General features: G+C 41.0%; 2 protein-coding genes across 6 annotated transcripts in view; one reads left to right on the top strand and one right to left on the bottom strand.

Moving 5' to 3' along the window:
- LOC140921617 (phospholipid-transporting ATPase ABCA1-like) overlaps positions 1-16,001 on the top strand; it is a 32,282-nt gene extending 16,281 nt beyond the window's left edge. For 4 of the 5 annotated variants that reach the window (XM_073371624.1, XM_073371625.1, XM_073371622.1 and 1 more), the window contains 20 exons: positions 18-222; positions 744-987; positions 1,564-1,669; positions 2,231-2,342; positions 3,062-3,122; positions 3,658-3,835; positions 3,961-4,076; positions 4,545-4,692; positions 5,616-5,736; positions 5,855-5,984; positions 6,761-6,881; positions 7,365-7,433; positions 7,889-7,995; positions 8,470-8,611; positions 9,012-9,146; positions 9,762-9,865; positions 10,940-11,032; positions 11,707-11,812; positions 12,224-12,361; positions 13,038-16,001. In XM_073371624.1, coding sequence (XP_073227725.1) covers positions 18-222; positions 744-987; positions 1,564-1,669; positions 2,231-2,342; positions 3,062-3,122; positions 3,658-3,835; positions 3,961-4,076; positions 4,545-4,692; positions 5,616-5,736; positions 5,855-5,984; positions 6,761-6,881; positions 7,365-7,433; positions 7,889-7,995; positions 8,470-8,611; positions 9,012-9,146; positions 9,762-9,865; positions 10,940-11,032; positions 11,707-11,812; positions 12,224-12,361; positions 13,038-13,193 — 2,592 coding nt within the window. In that variant the 3' untranslated portion in view covers positions 13,194-16,001. The remainder of the gene's footprint in view (positions 1-17; positions 223-743; positions 988-1,563; positions 1,670-2,230; positions 2,343-3,061; positions 3,123-3,657; positions 3,836-3,960; positions 4,077-4,544; positions 4,693-5,615; positions 5,737-5,854; positions 5,985-6,760; positions 6,882-7,364; positions 7,434-7,888; positions 7,996-8,469; positions 8,612-9,011; positions 9,147-9,761; positions 9,866-10,939; positions 11,033-11,706; positions 11,813-12,223; positions 12,362-13,037) is intronic. The other variant, XM_073371623.1, reaches the window with a different exon arrangement.
- Positions 16,002-17,456: 1,455 nt separating this feature from the next.
- Positions 17,457-22,530, bottom strand: LOC140922069 (centlein-like). The gene is made up of 2 exons (XM_073372093.1): positions 19,155-22,530; positions 17,457-18,018 (listed from the first exon to the last, which is right to left on the bottom strand). Exons 1-2 carry the CDS (start codon positions 22,325-22,327, stop codon positions 17,502-17,504), a joined length of 3,690 nt encoding a protein of 1,229 aa, XP_073228194.1. The 5' UTR covers positions 22,328-22,530; the 3' UTR covers positions 17,457-17,501.
- Positions 22,531-22,774: the final 244 nt, after the last annotated feature.

Below are 22,774 nucleotides of genomic sequence, written 5' to 3'. Positions count from 1 at the left end.
TTTTTATTATTTCATAGATCCTGTTGCCCGCCATTTTTGTTTGCCTTGCCATGATCGTGTCTCAGATAAGACCATTTAGTGAAATGCCTCCACTTGAACTCAGCACTAACATGTTCCTGGAAGCTGCCCCTTACGAGCATTACCTGGCCTTCGCAGTTGATGATCCACGATCTGTCATGAGCCAAGATATGACCGAAAGGTTGATCAAGTACCCTGGAGTCGGTACGTGAAACTCTCTCTCAGATCACAAAGGAACTTTTAATGTCAAATATGGCAGCATGTCTTTTTGTAAGAGGAGCGTTTCTCTCTCGAACGTCGTGTATGAACGTGACCAAAACAACAGACCCCCTGGAAAGACGAAACCAATTCGACAATAATCCCAAAAACGGCCAAAGTCAAATTTTAACTGAATTTCCAACGAAGATTTGAGAAGCGCCAAAGGCAAATAGTACCATGTAAAAATACTGCTAAAGAATGGTCACACCATTGCGTATTGTTCACAGACTGAAGGCGTTATAAGTAAATAAATAGTACTATGTGAAAGTACTACTGAAGAAGTTTCATTTGAATAGTAACACCATAAAAATTCGTCCAAGACTCAAAACTCACTCTGGGTGTAATGGTTAACGAAGAATGAGTGAGAAGTGAGGTATTGTAGATATAAACCATCCATATTCTATTAAACATGATTTACATTTTAACTGTATGAAAAAGATAAAAATCGCGACTTATTCATACCATAGGAACCTATTGCTTGGAAAATTCTTGTAAAAGGAAGCCAGTAAAGTTCACCAGTGTCCCTAAAGAACCAGAAAAATCAGTACAATGCGATTGTGAATCAACCGGGACCGCCAAGTGTTCTACGGGCGCAGGAGGACCCAGGCCTTCACAGTGGGACTCGTTCACGGATGATAAGTTACAGAATCTTACTGGCCGTAATATGACGGACTATCTTCTAAATTCTTATATGAACTTCATTCGAAAGAGGTTAGTTTATTACAGGCTGTTTGACGGGGGTAGAAAAGGGAAAGCCAACAAATCTCTTTCCTGCCCTCCAGAATCTTCACTCCTCGAGATATACTCGAGATATACTTACTTGAGGTTAGAATGCAATTTAAAAACTGCGTTGCTTAGTGGAGGTGGGTGCCCGGGATGTCCAGAGGCTTCCACTTTTGGCAAAGCCAGCCCTTAGACAGAGGTACGCCCCGATGGCTGGCAAACCCGCGCATTCCAGTCGTGAGCTGCCACGCCAATGGTGCCAGGCACCACCAGGCCCCTGACATTTATCAGTGGAAAAAATGAAGGGGGAGAGGTGGGACGGGGTAAGAGAATGATCCAAAGGCTAAAGGAAGAGAGAACAATCCATTTGGGCTTTTAGAAGAACACTTTTAAAGGTTGTACATGTATCTAAAATCCTTTACCTTGCAGATATTTGCGTGTTAATACAAGAATCATTGTTATAAGCAAAGCAGTATCATGAGATACATTAAAGTCTGCTGTTGTGTGAAATTTAGCGGTTTTCCGTTTTTTTTTTTTATTTAATACTCGTTCTTTTTCCCCTAGGTACGGAAGTCTGACGTTTGGAGACAACTTCCAGAACCTTCCTACTTCCTTCACGCAGTCAAACTCATCTTCCATCACGGGAATCCTCAAACAGTACAATGCTAAAGTAAGGGCATTTCGATGATGGGCATTTATTACTTCCCCATTGGCAACTTGTACTGAGATTTTTAGAGTTTTTGGTGGCGTTTGTTAGATTATGTTGGAATCGCCTCGTAGAACAAACCAAACCTCACACACATACACACGCGTGAAATGTCCTCATTGTGGCGTAAAGAGTTTGCCATAGTTATTCAAAAGAATAGCCCTGAGAGCAGCAACTCAGTGATTACTTTCAATTTAAAAATTGCACGTTTTATTACTGACAAGTGTTTTCACATTACGTCACTTTCGTCATATTGGTGTCCCAAAACAATGAAAGGACGGCCCTGCATGTTGGTGTCACAAACCAGTCCTGTCTGGTTGGAATCATTTCCTTATGTAAAAACTTCCTTTTTTCCAAGATACATTTGCATGGGTGCTGACCACGTGAGTGAAAAGGCTCAAAAACTACTTTTACCAAAAGTGCAATGAGAAAGCAGAGCTTAGTATCCTTTATTTCAGTGCTCTTATACACTCTCAAGCTAGTGGAGATTGTAATTTGTAGTAATTTCTTGTTGTATTTTTACAGGCCTGGTACAACACCAAGGGCTATCACGCTGCTCCGACATTTCTAAATGTACTCAACAACATAATTCTGAGAAGCAAAGCTGCTGAGAAGGGATTAAACGCGTCCAGATTTGGTAAGATACGCGGTCGTAGTTCATTTTATGCCACGGATTTTCATTGTCGCGTTATCTTATTCCTCTTTCTCTTAAGTGCCAGGTGTTGTCGTTTCATGTCACGAGTTTTCACTGTTGCGTTACATTATTCCTTTTCCTACCCCAGTTGTTCAAAAGGTGGAATAACGCTATCCACTGGATAGCGAAATTGGTTTCCCTAATACTTATACAGTGGAACCCCGTTAATGCGACCGTCGTTGGGCCATAAAATGCTGGTCGTAACAACAAGGTGGTCGCATTAACGGGTCTTCAAAGTAATAAAACGAGTCAGTGATTTTTTCGTTTGGGTCGAAAGAATATGGTGTTAGTAACGAGGTGGTCGTAAGGCGGGGTTCCACTGTACGTATCGCTGGATAGTGATTTATCCGGTGGATAGCGCTATCCAACGTTTGAACTACCGGGGCTTGTTGTCGGTTCATGTCACGATTTTTCACTGTTGCGTTACATTATTCCTCTTTCTGTTAGGCCCAGGTGTTGTAGGTTCATGTAAGTTGACGTCTTGAAGGCACTTGATTTCTATCGATGGCTAAAGCGTTGTTGTTGTTTCCTTTTTTTAATTCCTTACACACAAACAGTTACAATTCATTGAAATTAAGTCTAATTATCGGTTACTAAATTTTACCTTACATTAAAACAGATAACTATTTTAACTTTTTATGTTCTTTCCTTTTTCCTTACAGGCATCAGCACAATGAACCATCCAATGAACTATACAAAAGAACAACTTAGCGATGAAACCTTGTAAGTCTAAAGTTATTCTGTTCTATACAAAGGTGTTGGAAACTAGAGTACAAACACTGTTTTAAAATGAGATTATTACTTAAGTGATGGCGATGATGATGATAATGATGGTGACTACAGTATATTGATTTCAATGTTGGTGTCAAAAATGGTGATGATGATAATGATGACGACTTTATGAAGTACATATTGATGTCAATGATAGTATCAAAAATCGTGATAGTTTTGATGAGGATGATGATGATGATGATTATGGCGATGATGATGTCGGCAATTATGACGCGACGATCGAATGATGGTGACAATGAGAATAAAAAAATATCGTATTTGTAGCTCGGCGTAATCAATTTTTCTTTTGCCGATTTTCCACCCGATTTGAAATTTTATGACCAGATTTACTTGTTTTATGTTAAAAAACGGATTTTCCTAGATACTGTGCTTAATGACTATAATCATGTTCGAGATAGTAATGTTTGATAACATCAACACAACGTGCTTTCACGCAAAAACTTACCGATGTGCTATTCATTTTCAGCTACAACCGTGTCATAGACGTACTTGTTGCGATCTGCGTGGTGTTTGCCTTATCCTTTGTTCCTGCCAGTTTTGTCGTCTACTTGGTCTGCGAGCGGGAATGCAAAGCTAAGCACCTGCACTTGGTCAGCGGTGTTCGTCCTTATATTTACTGGCTGTCTACATACGTCTGGGACTTGGTAAGTCACCAGACTGTAAAACTTTCAACTGTTAAAAGGCTTATATCTGCATTTCCTGCCCTAGAAAAGATGGATAAAGTACGGCTTATGCCTTTTTGTGGCCTCAACAATTTTCTTTCTTTCAGGGAAACTATGTTATTCCAGCACTTTGCTGTATTATCATTTTCTTGGCGTTTGGAGAAGATTCCTACACGTCAGCTGCGAATTTTCCACCAACGTTCCTTCTTCTTCTTTTGTATGGGTAAGTTGAGCAAGATCTTTCTAACTACAAATTTAAGATTCAATTAACATGGAACAAATTAATCGTGAGCAGTTTGCGTATCGTATTGTGTAAGTCAGTCATGGGTTTGATTTTCTCGAAGCTATTGGTGCCGCAGGCTTATTTTCTTCACCGAAAAAGTTTCTCGTCCACAGCAGCGTTTTCGTACCATTTGTTCACACTCAAATGAGCGTCCCTCCCAAATAAGCACCCCCCCCCCCCCCCCCCTCGGCAATCGTACTTGAAATTAATAATCACCCTGGTGGGGCGGCGTAATAGAGGATTTACGTTACTGCCGACATTTATGCTTGTTAACAATACTTAGTCCAAGATGGTAGTCTAGGCCTAATCTTCGCGAAAGAAGGAAGGAGGTAGCTTTTTGTAACTAAAAAGGACTGAACTCTTAAAATAGATTTGCAATCACAAATTCGTGTTAAAATTTTCTTTCAGATGGGCAATCACTCCGTTAATGTATCCAGCATCATTTTTGTTTACCGAGTCAAGCACGGCCTATATTGTGCTCATTTGTGTTAACTTATTCATTGGAATCAACACCACGCTTGCGACATTCATTCTGGAATTCTTCACCGACGATCAGGTAAGAAACTCGGAATCATTACAGTAAAAATCCACGAGTAAGAACGTACATTGTTCCAGCGTTTCTTACATAAATGGTGGTTAACATAAATTTAGGCTATCTAGGTTCTTAATTTCTTGCAAAAAAGTATGTCGTTGCTAAGAAGATTTTAGTGATTAGCACCCTTAAATTTGCATACCTAATGATTGCTTGTATTTTAATATGACCATAATAGAGATCTATTCTCACATGAATTTTAATTTATTGAGTCAAAACAACTTTATATACATGATTGTGCTGTAAAGCAAAATATTATAAACATTTTCTCAATGACCTAAGTAAATATTTTTAAATGGTTTTTGAAAATAAGAACCTTTCTCCAAGTTTTAGGCTAAAGAGGTTCTTATATAGAGGGGGTCCTAATGGCAAATTTTAGCCTAACAGGTTCTTAGATCTTAGGTTCTTACTCGTGGGTTTTTACTGTATACATTTCTAGTTCTCACTTTGAGCAAAATGTTGGCTTAGGGGAGGGGTAGGTGGGCAGTTTCCCAGAGACGTATAATGATCGGAAACTGGTCTCCTAATCTTGAGGGTAGCAGTAAGCGATGACCTAACCTGTGGTCTATCATGTTAAAGCTACTGAGCAGTACTTTCCTGTGGTACTGTTTATTATGCTGTACTAGGAGGTTCCAACTTTTGAGTCTGTGGAGGAAATTCTTAAATGTGACCATTCAAATGAAAGCTACTGAGCAGTACTTTCCTATGGTGCTGTTTATTAAACTTTACAAAGTAGCTCTAACTGTTGAGTCTGTGGATGAAATCCTAAAGTGTGGCCATTCAAATGAAAGCCACTGAGAAGTACTTTCCCGTGATACTGATCAATACGCTGCACAAGGTGGTTCTCACTGGTGTTGGTATTTATTTATTTTTTTTCTTTCTGAAAGGAACTGATTCAAATCAACGACATGCTAAAGACAATCTTCTTGATTTTTCCCAACTACTGTTTGGGTCGTGGACTGATCGATTTGGCCAAGAATCAGTTCATGGATGTCTTTGAGAGGTTTGGTAAGTTTCCAAACTTTTCCGTGAGTTTAAGCATCAACTGCCTCTCTGTCGCCATTAACTGTTTACAGTTTCTCATTTATTTTTTATTTCAATTGTTCGTTTACGTCTTTCGTTTTAGGCGTTAATCTTGTTCGAGATCCTTTCAGTTGGGATATTACAGGAAGAAATATTTTCATGATGATCATTCAAGGATTTTTGTTTTTCGTCATCACTGTCCTCATCGAGTACCGTTTCTTTATTCCTCAAAGGTTGGTGTATTTTTAATGCCTTGTTTGAGAGTCATTTTCGTAAACTAAAGAAACAGCTTACTTGCATAGTATTTTTAAAATACCTTTTGCCAATTCACGTATTGCACGATTTATGTCAAGTTGTGGTGTACTAGTTTGCTAAAATTAAAAGCGAAATTCAGGCCTTGAGGTTCTTGTGTTCTGTGCATCGTAGTCGTCATGTGATTTCGTTTTACTTGAATTTGTGTACCAAGTGCTCCCTTTCACTTCGTCGGGTAGTGCTTTTTACGCAGGCTAAGAGACCATTTTCGAGTTACCCGAAACCTCTTTTTTAAAACGAGGTTAAGTGCGAAGTCTTCGATATAAAACGGTCATCTTCTGAAAAGTTTTTCCACATCATTTGCTTGCCCTAGCGTTGAAAGCAAAGGTCTTTGGAAATCGGATATAGCCTGAATTCCTATTTGCTGTGTTTTGTTGCATCTTCTCCACCTTGCTTACTGGCATTATTTGAGTGTCAATGTATTTAGCGCGAAAGCACTAATTGGGGAGATTATATTTACGTCTCCTTCTGGAAACGGGACCGCCATTTTATTTGGCCATCCGAGCCACGCGAAGGTCTAGCCATTTGCAGAGCAAAGGCAGTAACCTTCCATTCGCAGTTATTGTAAGACTCTGAGTATTGCTCCGACCCCGGGAATCGAACTCGCGACCTTCCGCTCTGCAGTCAAGCACTTCACCGAATGAGCTAATCTTGCCGATTTAAAGTAATTTTAAACGTTTCATTTTCATTTCGCCAGGCGCGTTAAAGTGTCACTTAAACCAGTGCAGAACGAGGATGATGACGTGGAACGAGAAAGACAGCGTATTGAAAGAGGAGGAGGGACCAACGACATTTTGCGACTGAACAATCTGACTAAGGTAACATTCAATACCGCGTCACTTTTGGAGTGTTCGTAATGTCAATAAAGAACTAATTGGCCATGTTCAAGACGAGCGGGAAACTGGTACCGAACGACTTAAAAGATCGCAAAGGGTCAAGAAATCGGTTGGAGGGACGACAAAAATAAACAATCCCAAGAAGCTTTGTTGTCGCGTATCGTAACCAATTTTTTCGAGTTCAAATCTCAGAAGCGACGCTATTTGTAGGTTCAGTTTGTTGTTGGTTCTCGTTCATACTGTGAAAGGTTTTTTTTTCGATGACTCTGGTTTTCCCCTTCTCCTCAAAGGCCAACAATTCCAAATTCTATTTCGATTACTTCCCAACTCTTTGCAACTCTTTATCACAGCTATTCCTGGGTTATTGTCAATGAGTATAAAGCGCTTGGAAACTCTGCATACCTTTCACATTCGTGCAATGACTATCTATAGAACCGAGTCTTCACACGTGCATTCATGTTTTAGGTGTACAGGTCTAGAAAAAGACGAAACGTTGCTGTCAACAGACTTTGCGTCGGAGTCCCCAAAGGCGAGGTGAGACGATAAATCAGTCTTGTTTAGTCTTTGTTGTGTACTGATTAAAGCTGTGCATTTTACTAGCTTGCGATCACAGCCTCACTATATCTCTATATGGCCCTCGGAAAGGAAGGCGTTCTTTTTTTCCGATGATTTTTACGAAGTTTATCAAAATGTGCGTTGAAAGGGCACGTTGAAACCAAACGTTTCGAGGGTACTCCCTCTCAGTGGTTTAAAGCAACTAAAAAACGCAGGCGCAGTGAAATGTTCTTTTTTCCCCCTGTTCTTACCAATCGCCAGATCACAGGTTAGCACTTTACAATCTATTAAACCCTGGGTAAGAGAGGGGATAAATTGAAACATTGTGAACTCTTTGCTCAACTCACGTATCATATCCAGGGGGTTCAAATAACACTTTTACATTACTTTTTAGTGGTTTTAAACGCGTGATGTTTTGTTTTTTTCTGCTGTAGTGTTTCGGCCTGTTAGGCGTAAACGGAGCTGGCAAAACCACCACTTTCAAAATGCTTACAGGAGATATATCAGTGACCGAAGGAGAGGCGTTTGTTGATGGCCACAGGTAAACAAACTGAAATTGGTCATATCGCTCTCTTCTCTCATTTCTCGATTTGCAGCCCTTTGCAATTCCCTCACGTTTCTAAGTTAGCATTCGCGTTTCGTCTAGTTTTAACTACTCGCTGTGCCTTGAGTCCTAGCCAGAGAAAATAGAGGAGATTTCGCGACACGACCACTAGTTTTCCCGCCAAAAGAACGACTGCAAAAATTCATACTGATGACGTATTACAACCTAGATCTGGGTAGTGCTTCTGATTGGTTGAAGCGAATTTCCTTCGCGGCACCACCAATCAGAAGCACTACCCAGATCTGGGTAGTGATAGGTCATCAGTATGGAATTTTCGCTCGTTCCTAAGTCGTCTTTTCGCGGTGGCGTCGCGAAATGTGGGCTGTTCTCTCAGGCTACTTGTGTCTAACACCCTTTTACGTTTATTACGGAGCACCACTTAATTTGTTTCGAAATTCTCTCCTTTTATAGCATTTTAAGCAACATAAATAACGCTCATCAATCCATGGGCTACTGTCCTCAGTTTGACGGGCTTGATAACCTACTGACAGCCGCTGAACACCTTACGCTGTACGCGCGGCTTAGAGGAGTTCCCGAGCAAGATGTGAAACAGGTTTGACTTGTTTTCTGTTTTGCAGAAAGGTGTTATGTTATGTTTCTTTTTATGCCGTTTACGTTGTAAACTGTAACTACATCTACTGTGCGTGATAGTATCGTAGCCCCATTGTTAAGAAAATTTGGTAATCTATCCATCTGAGAGCTTTGGCTGTGACGTCAGAGTACGCTGAATGAATTGAATTTTTTGTGATTAAGAGGTCGACTTGAATGTGATAAAGTGATTAACGTTAACAATTCAACCTGCCGGATGACCTAAATGTATTGAACTTCGAAAAATGCGCGATAAATGACGTTAAGCATAGACGTCAAATTTAATGCCGGGCTAACATGCGCATGGCAAGTATCTTGAAAATGTTGGATTGTGGGCCAGAAGTAATAATTATCTTTGTTTTCAGGTTGTCGACAGTCTCATTCTTCGAATGAATCTCAGTGAGTACAGAAACAAGTGCGCTGGGGCGTACAGTGGTGGAAACAAGAGAAAGCTGTCCACAGCCATTGCACTGGTCGGCAATCCACCAATCGTTTTCCTTGTAAGTATCCTTGATTGTCCTAAGTTTCAATTTAGCTAATTTGACAACCCCTGCCAGCAGCTCTTTTCTTTTGCTTGCTCGAGAAAGACTGTATGAATCGAGGAAGAATTTTTTTAAGCATACGTGGCGTGTTAGTAGGATACAGTTTCGAACCCAGGCCTAAAAGCCGTGCGCTTGCTACAGCGCGCTTGGTTTATGACTGTCGGCTTATCAATAAACGGAAACTCGCGCTTAAAAAAAAACTGTTTGACGAGAGAAAACAAGATTGACTAGCCCAGAAGTTGGGGCTGCGGCGACCTCGAAGGCCGGAAGAGATTCAAGTAGAGCCTCCTTTTTTTTCTTCTCGATTAGGAAGACAAAAATCATACGTTTCTAGGAAACTGCCCACTTACCCCTCCCTAAGCCAACATTAACACTTACTTCTCGCTTGGGGCAAAATGTTGGCTTAAGGGAGGGGTAGGTGGGCAGTTTCCCGCCAGAAATGCATGATGATCCGAAATCTTCATGTTGAGGAAGCTAGCACAATTTTTTCCCACTTGATGACGTTTCTATTTAATTGGCTTGTGGTCACAACACACAAATAAGTTACTCAAATTGCGGTTGTCCTTTTTGCAGGATGAACCCACAACTGGCATGGACCCAAAAGCTCGCAGATTCCTGTGGAATATTATCACCGGAATTGTTAAGGAGGGCCGCACGGTTATTTTAACTTCCCACAGGTAAGGTCACTGAAACAGTCACTCATTCACTATAGTGAGAATCAATACACAAACCAAAATGTAAGAACCACCTTGTATAACTTATAATCAGTGCCACAGGAAAGAACTGCCCAGTAGCTTTTATTTGAGTGGTAACTCTTAAGGATTTCATCCACAGACTCAAAAGGTTAGAACCACCTTGTACAGCATATTAAACAGCACTACAGGAAAGTACTGCTCAGTAGCTTTCATTTGAATGGTAACACTTGGGGATTTCTTCCACAGACTCAAAAGTTAGAAAGACCTTGACCAGCATAGCAAACAGTACCACAGGAAAGTACTACTCAATAGCTTTCATTTGAATGGTAACACTTAGGGATTTCTTCCACAGACTCAAAAGTTAGAAAGACCTTGTACAGCATAACAAACAGTACTACAGGAAAGTACTACTCAATAGCTTTCATTTGAATGGTAACACTTAGGGATTTCTTCCACAGACTCAAAAGTTAGAAAGACCTTGTACAGCATAACAAACAGTACTACAGGAAAGTACTACTCAATAGCTTTCATTTGAATGGTAACACTTAGGGATTTCTTCCACAGACTCAAAAGTTAGAAAGACCTTGTACAGCATAACAAACAGTACTACAGGAAAGTACTACTCAATAGCTTTCATTTGAATGGTCACACTTAAGGACTTCATCCACAGACTCAAAAGTTAGAAAGACCTTGTACAGCATAACAAACAGTACCACAGGAAAGTACTACTCAGTAGCTTTCATTTGAATGGTCACACTTAAGGACTTCATCCACAGACTCAAAAGTTAGAAAGACCTTGTACAGCATAACAAACAGTACCACAGGAAAGTACTGCTCAGTAGCTTTCATTTGAATGGTCACACTTAAGGACTTCATCCACAGTTTCAAAAGTTAGAACCACCTTAAGTACCATAATAAAAAGTACCACAGGAAGGTAGTGCTCATGTTGGAAGCATCCTTTATAGCTTATTGAATAAAAGTAAAAGGAAATTACTGCTAAGTACCTTTCATTGAATAACCACACCTTAAAACTGCGGTTACCATTTTTTTTTGCAGTATGGAAGAGTGTGAGAATCTGTGTAGTCGTTTAGGAATCATGGTTAATGGACAGTTTAAATGTCTCGGTAGTCCACAGCATTTGAAAAACAAGTAAGTTACTAGGACTATAAAACTGTTCACAGGTTGCGGGCAACGTAGGAGGTATGAATGAAATGTTGCGGTATTTCACAGTAATAGAACAGTGGCGCTTTTTAAGCTCATCGTCGGTTAATGTGCGTCAGAACATGTGCCTAGTCCCAAAATTAGGGATTTAAGGCAATGAGGCAGGTATCCATGGCAAGCCTGCGAACAAATTAATTTCTGTGCGAGTAGCCCTAGCTGGTACAGTTACACTTAACTTTCATCTTCACTAGAAAAGTAACCCTCTACTCATACTTCTTCCAAAATGTCTGATCAAGTATAGGACCGAGTGGGTTTGGTAGGGAAAGACACTTGGTCGCAACAGGAGCCTATGAGCTTGAATTGAATTTTAAACTTAACGCCTAAGACGATGCGCTAGTGTGGTCAGCAGAAATTCATGCTCCCCTCTCCTAGTCCACTCCCCAGAAAAACAACAAGAACTAAACAAAGTATAGAAGGCCGTCTCATGTCACGAAGAAGCCTTCTAATCGTTGTTGTTGTTGTTGTTTTGTTGTTTTGTTGTTTTTGTGTTATTTTGTTTTTTCTCTTTTTCTCGTCTTCCTTTGTCTAAATTACGCTTTGCCGCATAGAAGTGGTTCTTTTGCCATAAGGATTATGACGAATTCGTTTCGGTTTTTCTCAAGGTATGGAGATGGATACACGGTTACTTTGCGAATCGGGGGAGAAGAGCCCAATTTGGACGCTGTGTCAGAATTTATCAGTAGCCTGTTCCCCGGTGCTGTGTTGAAGGTAAGAAATTCAGCCGATTTTGCACTCGCATAGCGTAAAGTAATTTCCCTTTTCGGAAAGTTGCCACGTTGTTCGGACAAAGCGAAACTGTGGTCGGACTTTATCACGCGTGTTGAACGGCAATAGTTCACTTTGGAGTTGCACCATGCCTCTGTTTCAAGGAGAGGCTAAGAGCTAAGACATTCTCATGAAAATGAAACTGAGTTTCATAAGAAGGTTTTGCACTAAGCCTCGTTTTCAAAGTGAGAGTGTTTGGAACTCTGAATTGTCCTATTGTGCGTGGTAGGTGGGAATGATTATTGACTACTGCCAAGAGATATCCTTTGCAATGTTATTTCTTTTGTGTGAGAACTGTAACTTCAATGCGATTTCTTTATTCTTTATCTTTTTGTTTATTTTTATTTATTACAGGACAAACATCATAACCAGCTTGAATATCAGTTCCCATCTCAAGGACTTGTTCTTTCGAAGGTTTTTGGTCATTTAGAAGCTAACCGAAAGATTTTTGACATCGAAGATTACTCAGTTTCACAGACAACACTTGATCAGGTTGGTTAGAATGTTGCTATTCATAACGTTTCAACAGTGGAAAAATTTAAAAATAAATCGTCAGCTAAGTAGGAAGGCACAGTTTTCATTCGAAATTCCTCTCAGTCAAAGAAAATCCTTGCGCACTTAACAGCTACACGTTAGACCTTTTTCTCACATATTCCTCAATTTCAGATACGTATATTTTCTATGGGTATATCACGAATTGGTAAAGTGAGCGGCTCCCAGTTGGCTTGCTAGCTGAATATTGGTAGAGCGCTCTACCGGATTTAGTGCGTCCTCCCCTACCCCCTTCCCCCTTCCCCCGTCCCCTTTTTTTTCTGAAATTATCTTCGTAAACGCCGCTTGTAAGCTTTTACATCTTCGTAAGGGGACTTAGCAGGGCTTATAAACGGAGGGGCTATACCCGGTGGGGGGCTTATTACGAAGTAGAGGGGGGCTTGCATCTGAGAGAAGGGGCTTATAATCAGAAGTTTATAGGTAAATGGGCCTACAACTGGGTTTGGGAGGGGGGGGGGTGGTGATGGTGGCTATAAGTGAGGGAGAGGGGGCTTATTAGCGGCAGATTTCGGTAACCCCTCTTTCTCTAAGTTTTCTGTATCCCTCACTAATTATCTGGGTACAGTTTGGTCTGTGGAGTGGATAACTTGACTTGGTTTTTGTTTCCCTATTTTAGGTGTTCATAAACTTTGCTAAAAATCAGACGGACGGGTCGGGCGAAGATACGTCTTCACCGACACCAGTGGAACAAGAGCGTCCACGTGACCATCATCACGAGGGAAGTACCTACATGAGGATGACCGAGTATCTACCAGGCGAGGTCGAAGTTTAAAAAATCTTACCTTCAAATAATTTGAGTTATCTGTAGCGTAGCTTAGACAGTTAAATGCCTTCAAACCGTCTCAGTTTAATCGGAAAGGCCCCGGGTTTTTAGCTTCCAAACCCAAAGACCTTGCAACCTTTCGATTTTTCTTCTGTAGTACATCTCGAGGTTTTTAAACGTTAGGATATGGAATGTACTTTCATTAAATCCGGCGTCATGTTTTAGATGTATAGGAATTTAATATAATTAACGAAATAATTAGAACTATTTTTCCTCGTGGGCTCCGTTCTTTTATGGTAAGACATAAATTCTACTCTCACATGTCAGTAACTCTCTTGTATCTAGCCTACAGTGTCAGCAAGGTGTGTGACTTTGTCTTTGTGAGGTTGACCGGCACTGGTTGTGGTCGGTTGTCCATAGCAACAGTCATTCGCTTATGACATGAAAAACCGGTTTGGATTTTTTCTTACGGGCGAATTGGCAATTTCATTGAACGAATTTGTGGCCTGATAGCTGAGAGGTAAAAAGTTTCCTTTTAAGAATGAAGCACCATAAAGCAATATTCAGAATTTGTAGTGTTGGATAGATAGTTCGCGTAGAAACCACCTCTCAATTCTAAGTTAGTGAGATGAGGGTGTTTTGCGCGCAAAGACAAATGCAGTTTAAAATAAGAGACAGTAGTTGCGTTCATGGCAAACGGCGAGCTGGGGAGATTACCTTCCTGTTTCTTTATGATTACGCGAAATCAAAAAAAACGGTTTTTCAAGTTTCTGGTGAAAAAAACTCTCCCTGCGCGTGGAAAACGGCAAAATTAGAAAGTAATAAGTGAAATTAAAAACGGTCGTTTGCCGTAAAAGTGATGCTTTCTCTTTATATTTTTAAATTTCCGAAGTATGTAGTCTTGATGTGAATTTTGTGAAGTGCAAACTGCTTGAATGGTATAAGACGGACACGACCGCTGTTTCAGTAAGTTACAAGGGCTTTCACCCCCCACAATTATGTACGACAGTTTTCAAACACTCTTTCTTTGTAGCAAAAGTGCCTGGTATGATATATTTTTTACACATTTTTTTTCTCACCTTGTAATTGTTGGTTACGTTTTTACGTATTCGTTGAAAATCTCGGCCTTAAGGTTCCCCTCCCTTAATGTATTAGTATTACTGTGCCTGTCACGCAACGGATCTCCCAGGAAGAAAGATTGCGTGACGGTTCAAGTAATAGCCGTAAGAAGGAGTAAAGAAGACGAGAACAAATGTAGGTGGTATTAGATACTTGTATTATGTAAATTTTGATAGATATCGTCTAGTGAATAGTTAATAGAGAATATGGCTAACGGTAAAATAGCGTGACAGTCACGTCAAAGTTGTGAATTATAGTGACGTGACAGAGCTGCACAGTTTTCGAATTTGGGTAAAATCTAGAAATGTAGTAGGTTAATTGTCATAGTTTTGAATTGTACAGTTTTGGAAATATCGTGAGAAGTAGCTCTTTAGTACGTTCAACGTGGGTTTGCGAACTTAACTACACGTTTAGTCTGTCCATCAAGTCTTCAGATCAACAAAGGCGAGTTGTTCGAGTTGCTTCTCGGATAATGTATTAAGACTTAACACTCGCTTTTGAAGGCGTCCATTTTTTTGTACTCCTTTGGGCTTTCAGACTTTCAGGAACGTAAAGATGCACCAAATTAGATATACCCGGTATTAAAAAAGAAAAGAGTTGCAAACAACCACCATTTTATTTATTCTAGTATTTTTTTGTCAGGTTTTTAGATGTTAAAAGACTGTAAGCAAACGCTCTTTTATCAGGGTAGCAGTAAAGCAAAACGAAAAGACAGAAAGAAAACGCTAACGACCCTTGTCCTTACGGTTCCTTGGCCTTCTGAGGCGCCGAAGTCAGGTAGTGAAAAACCAGCTATTCCTGGTTTCTAGGCTCCGGTGACCGAAAAGTTCCATAAAGGCTTGTGAAAAGAATTTTGGTTTCAAGCTACTCTCTTCCATGCTTGTGCCTAGGAGCGGCACTGAAAACGAAAAAATCTATATCTACTGCTTCTCCTGGAAGACTACGGTATATCTTGTCGAAAAATATTCCCCGGTGATTTGATTTTTTCGGTTGCCTATGGACTGCCATTTCTCGCATAATGCTCCTTGTTTGCCCCCTAAAATTTTGCACGACCATTTTTTTTCATTTCTGCTGGGTATTACAGTCGTCCCAAGAGAAATTAAAGAAGATGCTTATGCAAGAATTTGGGGGGCAATCAAGGTGTATTATGGGAGATGTGAAAGTGGAGCATGCCCCTGGGACGAAAATTAACACTGCTCGTTGGGAATCTCGTTGGGTATCACTTGGTGTTAGAGATCGCGCGCACCCTTTCTTATTTTCAGCCGCTGACCAACCTAAATAAGGGCTTAGAAAACGATAACAACTGCTTTCATTACCTTGAAAAAGAGCGACTTGCTTTAGTCTCAAGTATGACCGGTATTGTTGTTCTAGACCTCGTAACTCGTTACCACGGTCTGGCACCGTGGTTAATTTTTCGCCCGATTTCTACAACAAGGATATGTCTGGCTAGTTTTAATGTATATTTTTTGTACATCTTTTATTTTTAGCTATTGTTCCATTTGTGGTACTAAAATATTTCTCTAAATTAACGGTATTAATATTTTCGTTAAACAAGCAAGGGCTCTAAAGTTCTGAGAAGAGAGATAAAGCCAATAGTTTTTCTCTTGTAGCTAGTATTTTAAATACATGGACAATTTTTTTTGTTTTCTTGAAAGAAAAACACGGTTTTGGAGTTCAAATAAACTGTTTAATGCAAATAACCTTTAATGTCCTCGCGTCATTTTAAATATAGGTCAGTAAATGGCTTTATTATATAGACACGAGTGTTTTACAGGAAAATATACCACTCGTAAAATTCATAAAAACTACATCCGGGACCCGAGTGGTTTATTTTCCATAATCTCACACGTGAGTTTATCGATGACGTAATTTCAGTCATTTCCCTCTATTATTTTATCGATGTCTTTTTGTCTATATAATAAAAAGAACATTACACAGCGGCTTGAAGATATGAATTTTATCTTCGAGTGGAAAAACAATATTTTACGAACGAGCGCAGCGAGTGAGTAAAATATTGTTTTTCCACTCGAAAATAAAATTCATATCTTCGCGCCACCGTGTAATATCCGCTATGTCATACACCCACATACGACCCATTTGAACGAAAAGGGTTAACAAAAATTCAAGAAATATAGTTACAAACCTACTTAATTGTAACTTGACTTAGAGAATTGGCATGAACGCAAATTACTGTAGCCAGTCAATGAAGTATAAAACAGCCTGAGAAAACAGTCGACTTTTCGCGACGTCATCACTGGTTTCCGCGAAATGAGGGCTGAGGAACAAGCGCAGAAGTTCCATGTAGATGACGTGTCACTACCCACATAGAGGTAGTCCTTCTGATTGGTTGAAGTAAATTTCTTTCGCGGCACGACCAATCAGAACCACTACCCAGGTCTGTGTAGTGACACGTCATCAGTATGGAATTTGTGCGTTCGTTCATGAGATGTCATTTCGCTGGGTAATCAGTGTGCTGGCGTAAGGAAATGTCGGCTATTTTCAAATGCTAAGGAAATAGCAAGAGGCGCACTGTTTGATTGCGATATGGAGACGCCTCCATGTGCGGCCATCAATCCAAATTCGCCACTTTAGAAGCCAGAAGGGAACTGGAGACAAAATACTTCCCGCAATTATTTCTTGGATTGTTTGTGGCGATCGCGTGCCGGTCAGCAACAGGCCATTTGCACGATGACGTCATTTTACTACTGATACCAGAATCCTTCAGGGTTTTGTTGTCTTGTACAAATTACGCCTTTTGTTATTTTAACCTCGCTGGAATTACCAAATTTAAATAATACGAAAGGAAAAACGGAAAGGATTCAGGTCGTTGTAGTAAAATAACGCTACCGTGCAAATGGCCGATTGGCAAATATTTTTCTGTCCCTAGTAATAGGCCAAGAAGTCTTTCCTTGTACTTTCTATATTTCTTAAATGGGCCCTTTGCAGCTAGCCATTCACGTGGTACAAAAGTGCCGTGCTGGAGAGAAAAAGTCGCACTGGGACAAGACAAACAAAGAAAATTACCATTTAAAATTATGTATGTCTTTTGTTTGTCTTGTCCCAGTGCGACGTTTGCTCTCCAGCGTGGTTACCTGCAAGGGGCCTATTACAGTAGCCAACCAAAGTACTATACATAGATGGACCCTCCCATAGGCGACCATCAGGTCTTGACATCCCCTATGAGAGGTTTGTATAACATTAAGATCCAGCAAATTTGGCTTCAGCAGCCACTCGCTCATCCACCAAATCCAGTAACACTTCTAGAAGCGGAACTGCAAACGCTCCTTGACGCTTCAGCGCGGATTCCACTTCGGCCATCCATGCGTTCTCTTGCTCTGTCATCAACCTCGCCTCTTCCTCCTTCTGAGCTGCGCTTTCCTCCATGATATTTTCTAGATCCTTGGACGAAATGTTCAGTATTGAGCAAGCTTTGCTCCGAGCTTCTTTCGCAGCAGTTCTCGATGTTTCTCGCCACTGTTTTTCGTGTAGCTCGTCTAGTTTGCGACGCATCGCGCGCGTACTTGCAAGAAGTTCTTCCACAAGAGTTCGCACCAATGCTTGAAACTCCTCGATTCGTTCCTGGGCCTTATCGAGCTTGCGCTGAAGCGAGGCTATCGTTGCTTCGCTCTGATTGGCCAATCCCTGAAGCTGCTTTGTAGCCGCTGCCTCCATCTCGCTCACCACTAATTTAGCTTGGTTACGCAAAGTCTGGGATCTGCAAACAGAAAAATTAAAATTGCATTCTTCCCAGGGGCGGATCTAGGGGGAGGGTGCAGGGGGTGCGCACCCCCCCACCCCTGAGATGACCTGCGGTTTTCTAATACAACTGGTATTCTGCAAAAAAACTATATGATTTATTGGTGTTGAAGTAGAGCAAGAGACGAGTGCACCCCCTCCTAAAAAAATCCTGGATCCGCCCCTGCTTCCAAAGAAAAACGTTTTAGCGTGTCGGGGCAATACATTTTATACTCATTTTGACAAATATTTCTAGAGAAAGTATTCAGTAAAGCATAGGCTGCTGCAGGAGCCGGGCTCCTGGCTGCTGTAAATTAATCGACAGTAAAAAAGATTTACCGTATAGGTTACCCACTATAATACAATTGGCGAGAACTGTTTTAAATTGGAAAGGGTTGCTTATGGATCGTGCAGATCTAAGAACTGCGTCTGTACCAAAAAGAACGCTAAATTTCCTCGTTCTCTCCTGCGTAATCTAGATCTAACCCCAAACCTATGCACATAAGACGTATTTTTATCGCAAAACTATTGCTTCTAAAAAAAACTCTGCCTCCTCTGAACGTTTTCCGATTAAAATTTAGTACCAACTTACTTTTTATCGTATCTTGATCATGGACCCGTTTTTCAACATCAGCTCTATAATAGCTTGCAAACGCAGATGTACCTCCTGTCGTCGCTTCTCTTTACCCGAAAAGTAATAATCCTGGCAAACAAGAATTAACTTTTGTAGACGCCGCGCCAATTTATTTTCGACATGTAAACATAACAAACGCGCACGAATCTTAGAAGATTGATTAGTTTTTGGTTTTTAAGAGCTAAACTGTGATTGGCTAAAATGTCCTACGTCACAAAAACCATTTGGCAGCTCGGGTTCGCAGATGTTTCTTTTCGAGTGCCGGAGAGAACCGACGACCGGAAATACGTCTGTGTTCGCAGGCTGGCTATGCTATTGGATAGCATAACTTCCCGCTCGCTAGAACAGAAAGTCATTTACCAGGCATACTGATGTACGATAATTTCCCCTGGCTATTACAAACATCTCGCGTCCTTGAATGTGAGGGGGAGGGGGTGGGGAGGTTAAAGAAACTCGGTGCTTCTACGTCAGTGAGACCCTACCTTGTTAACTGTTGAGTCTTTTTCTTAAGCTCCTCCTGGCAGTTCATCAGTTCTTGACGAAATTTCTGTTTGTCCCTCATCTCCCCATCCAGTCGGTGCTCAAGAGTTTCAATTCGTAGTTTGTTAGTTTTCTCCCTTTCTTTAAGCTGAGAATACTTCTCTTCCACATTCTTTGCCGTGTCTGAGTCTTGCTTGGCTTTTTCTTCCACGAGTTTCATCTTGGTTTTCATTTCATCGAGGAGTGTCTTCTTCTGAGTAACAGCGTGCTCAAGCCTTGAATTATTGTCTTGTAATTCCTTCAGCCTTGCTCTGAGCTGTTCATTCTCGCCCCCTAGCGTTCTGACAATGCTTGCCAACCGAATACACTCCATTGTGGCCAATCGCAGTTCTTCTTCTAAGCGCTTCCACTCTGCAATCGAGAGTGCAGTCGGTCTCACATCTTCTTCTTTTTGCTCCTTCAACTCTGCTACCAAACGTTCGTTCTTTCGCTCGCACATCTTCAAGTTGTCAGTCAAATGCTGCACCGAGTTCCTGCTAAGTTGTAGTTTAGACAGCAAGGAATTGTACTCCGTTTGCAAGCTCTCGAAATCGTTCCTCTGCAGATTCAGCGACTTAACAGCTTTATCTTTCGACTGCCGAAGTGCTGAAACTTCTTGCGTCAAGCTTAGAATTCGCTGCTTCATGCTTGCCCATTCGTTTCTTCGCGGCGTTTTCTTCGCCACCTTTTTAGGCTGCGGAGTTTCCTGCCTACGAACAGGCACCTTACCCTTCTTTACACTGCTTTTAAAAGCAATGGTGTCCTCCTCGTCCGTTGATAAGACTTCATCGGCGTCTAAATTCACATTAACACTTGAATCGACAAAACGAGGGAAGTCATCTGTCTGCGTGCCTTGCGTGACACCGATTCCTTGCGTGACATTCACACTTTGCGTGGCTCGTATTTCTTCAGCGTCTTTTGGAGGGCTACGTAAGATTCTGTCAGCGATACGCCTTACTTGTTCATCATAACTACTTAGAGATTCAACATGTTGCTTAACAATTTCAGCATCTGCGTTAAGAGTTTGAGAGGCCACTTCTTTGTCACTAATAACATTTTGTTTTTCTGTTACTTTGCTGTTTGACAGCTCATTATAACGTCTATTTAGAGTCTCAAACTCATCTGCTAACCCACTGAATTCTTCAGTGAGTGTTTGATTTTTTTCTTGTAACGCCTTTATTTCGAGCCTCAAAAGCTGATTTTGTTCCTCAAGCTCGCTACTCAAGGATTGTCCTTGGAGAGCCTTTTCCTGCCAACTCTGCAACTGGTCTTCACGCTTTTCCACTTCAAGACGGAGCGCATCAAAGGCTTCCTCTCCCGCCGCTATCTTGCTACGCAGCGAAGAGTTCTCCTCTTTCTCTTCGCTGATTTGAACACGGAGCTCTTGGACATTCGCCAGATCATTAGCATGCTGGACTCTAAGAACATCCACCTCCTCCAAAACATCATGCCTTTCTTTCGCCAGAGCCTCGTATTCGTGTTTATAATAAGCCAACTCTTTCCAGACTTGATCACTATCCAAATGCCGCAGTTCTCGCTCTTCCGGTCTTTCCGGAAGTTGAGAATCACTTCCGGTTTGATCAGCGTTTGAAACCTCATAAGTCTTAATCTGTTCTAGCACAAGTTGGTAATTTTCTTTCAACATTCTGTAGCGCTGTTGCCGTTGCGAATGAGCGCGTCTTGTCTCTACAAGTTCCGCTTCTTTGAGCTCCAGAAGCTTCTTCAGTTCATCTATAAGCTTCCTGCTTTCACTTAGCCGGTTCTCAAGCTCATCAAGAGCTGTTATTTTTTTCAGTTTTCTTTCCGTCTCTTGATTCGTCATCGCGATTTCCGATCTCAGTTCCTCAATACTTTCATCCGAGCCGTCCGTTGGTCGTTGTTCCGCGCTTTTCGATTTTAGCCCTTTTCGAGAATAGGAATCTTGTGTTCTCTTGATATCTCTCTGAGGCACCCTGTGGTCGTGCTCGCTTGATTCATTTAATCTGTCCTCACGTCTCGAAACTTCTTCCGAACGAACGCCACCTCTGACAGCGTCCTTTAGTTCCTCAATAATCAACTCTTTAACTCTAACGTCTTCTGTTAACTTGGCTGAAGACTCTCTCAGCCTCTCGGTCTCTTGCAGTAACTTGGTTTCCTTTTCCTGATAAACTGAGCAACGTGCTTGAAGATCGACCACGGACTTCTGCAGAGAAGCAAGTCCTTTGCGACATTCTTGCTCGCGGTTCTGATTATTTGCCTGAAGTTCTTCCAGACGTTTGATAACGTTTTCTTGCTCCGTTATGTGACTAACAGCCTGTTTGTGACTCTCCTTCGCCTGTTCAAGTTCACTTTTCACTGCCACTAAATCACTCTCAAGTTCTGTAATTTTTTCAGACTGTTCTTGTAATGACTCTAATTGCTCTTTGACTACGTTTTGTTTCTCATTTAACTTTGATTCAGCCTCGTCGCAATTCTTTGCAACTTCAGCGCTTTTTAATGTCAACTCATTGACCTCACTTTGTAATGATCTAATCTTTTCCTCTAAAGTTGCATTCGCTTCGATCGCCGAAGCCATGTTTAACTTCTGTTCACTAAAATCACTAACTTGTTTCTCCAAACTTACGATTCTTAACTTCAGCTGATTTTTCTCCTCCGTTATCTTATCCAGATTTTCTTTAACGGTTTGATCATCCACCTCCTTCTGCGCCTGATGAGCTTTAAGCAAACTGGACAAATAGCCATTTTCTTCGCGTAGTTCTTTCTGCTTTGCCGAAAACTCGCTTTGTATCTCATCTAATTTTTGCTTGAGTTCCTCGTTTTCAATCAACAGGTCGTGGTAGCGTGTTTTACTATAATGAGACTCATCCTCCGTCGCTAATATCCTCTCTTTTAATTCCTTGATCTTTTCATCCTTCACATGCAAGATTTCCAAAACCTTTTTATCTTTCTCCTCGCCTTTCTCTTTTTCTCGAGCGACTACCATGCTAACGACCGAAGTAACATCGGGTTGAGCAGATTGTAATCTCCGCCACAGATTCCAAACAAAGTCTTTATCAGCTTTACACTGAGCCAGCTCTTCCAAAATAGCCTGCTTTTCTGCCATTAAATCTTCCACAATATTCTGCTCTTTAGTTCCTTCCATAGCAAGCTTGTTCATTGACTAATTCGACCAATTTCCCACGAATGGATTCAACTCTTGATTTGACGCCGTCAGTGGTTACTGAGCACACTTTCAACCAGAATCGAGCGGAGTATTATCATCTTCGAATTAAAATCATTCTAATGGCAACAGCTGCCTTTTAAATACTGAAAAACTCTCACAACATTTTAAGAATTATCGAACGTCCTTCTAACCGCCATTGCCGCCATATTGTTTTGAGTTCCAGTCTCTCTCAAAATGATGAACAGGGGGGAGTCTGAGTCTAAACTCATTTCCTGTTTCTGCGGTGATAGAAACGAGGGAAACGAGGAAATATAAACGCATTTCTGGAAAGGAATAAAACTTTAACTTAGCATGTCGTATGTTCCAACATACATCTACAGAAGTATAAACTGTTGAATAATAACAAAAATTTAAATCTAGCGTTCTGGCCAAAATTAAAAT

The sequence above is a fragment of the Porites lutea genome, chromosome 12, assembly GCF_958299795.1.
Source record: "Porites lutea chromosome 12, jaPorLute2.1, whole genome shotgun sequence".
NCBI lineage: Eukaryota > Metazoa > Cnidaria > Anthozoa > Scleractinia > Poritidae > Porites > Porites lutea.
The sequence above is the reverse complement of the archived record's forward strand: the minus strand, read 5'-3'. Positions and strand labels throughout refer to the sequence as shown.

Bases quoted from the DNA above. Each gene is read 5' to 3' on its own strand.
- LOC140922069 (XM_073372093.1), bottom strand. From the start codon at position 22,327: ATGAACAAGCTTGCTATGGAAGGAACTAAAGAGCAGAATATTGTGGAA. The intron at 18,019-19,154 runs GTAGGGTCTCAC...TTCTGTTTGCAG, and splicing joins AAGACTCAACAGTTAACAAG to ATCCCAGACTTTGCGTAACC.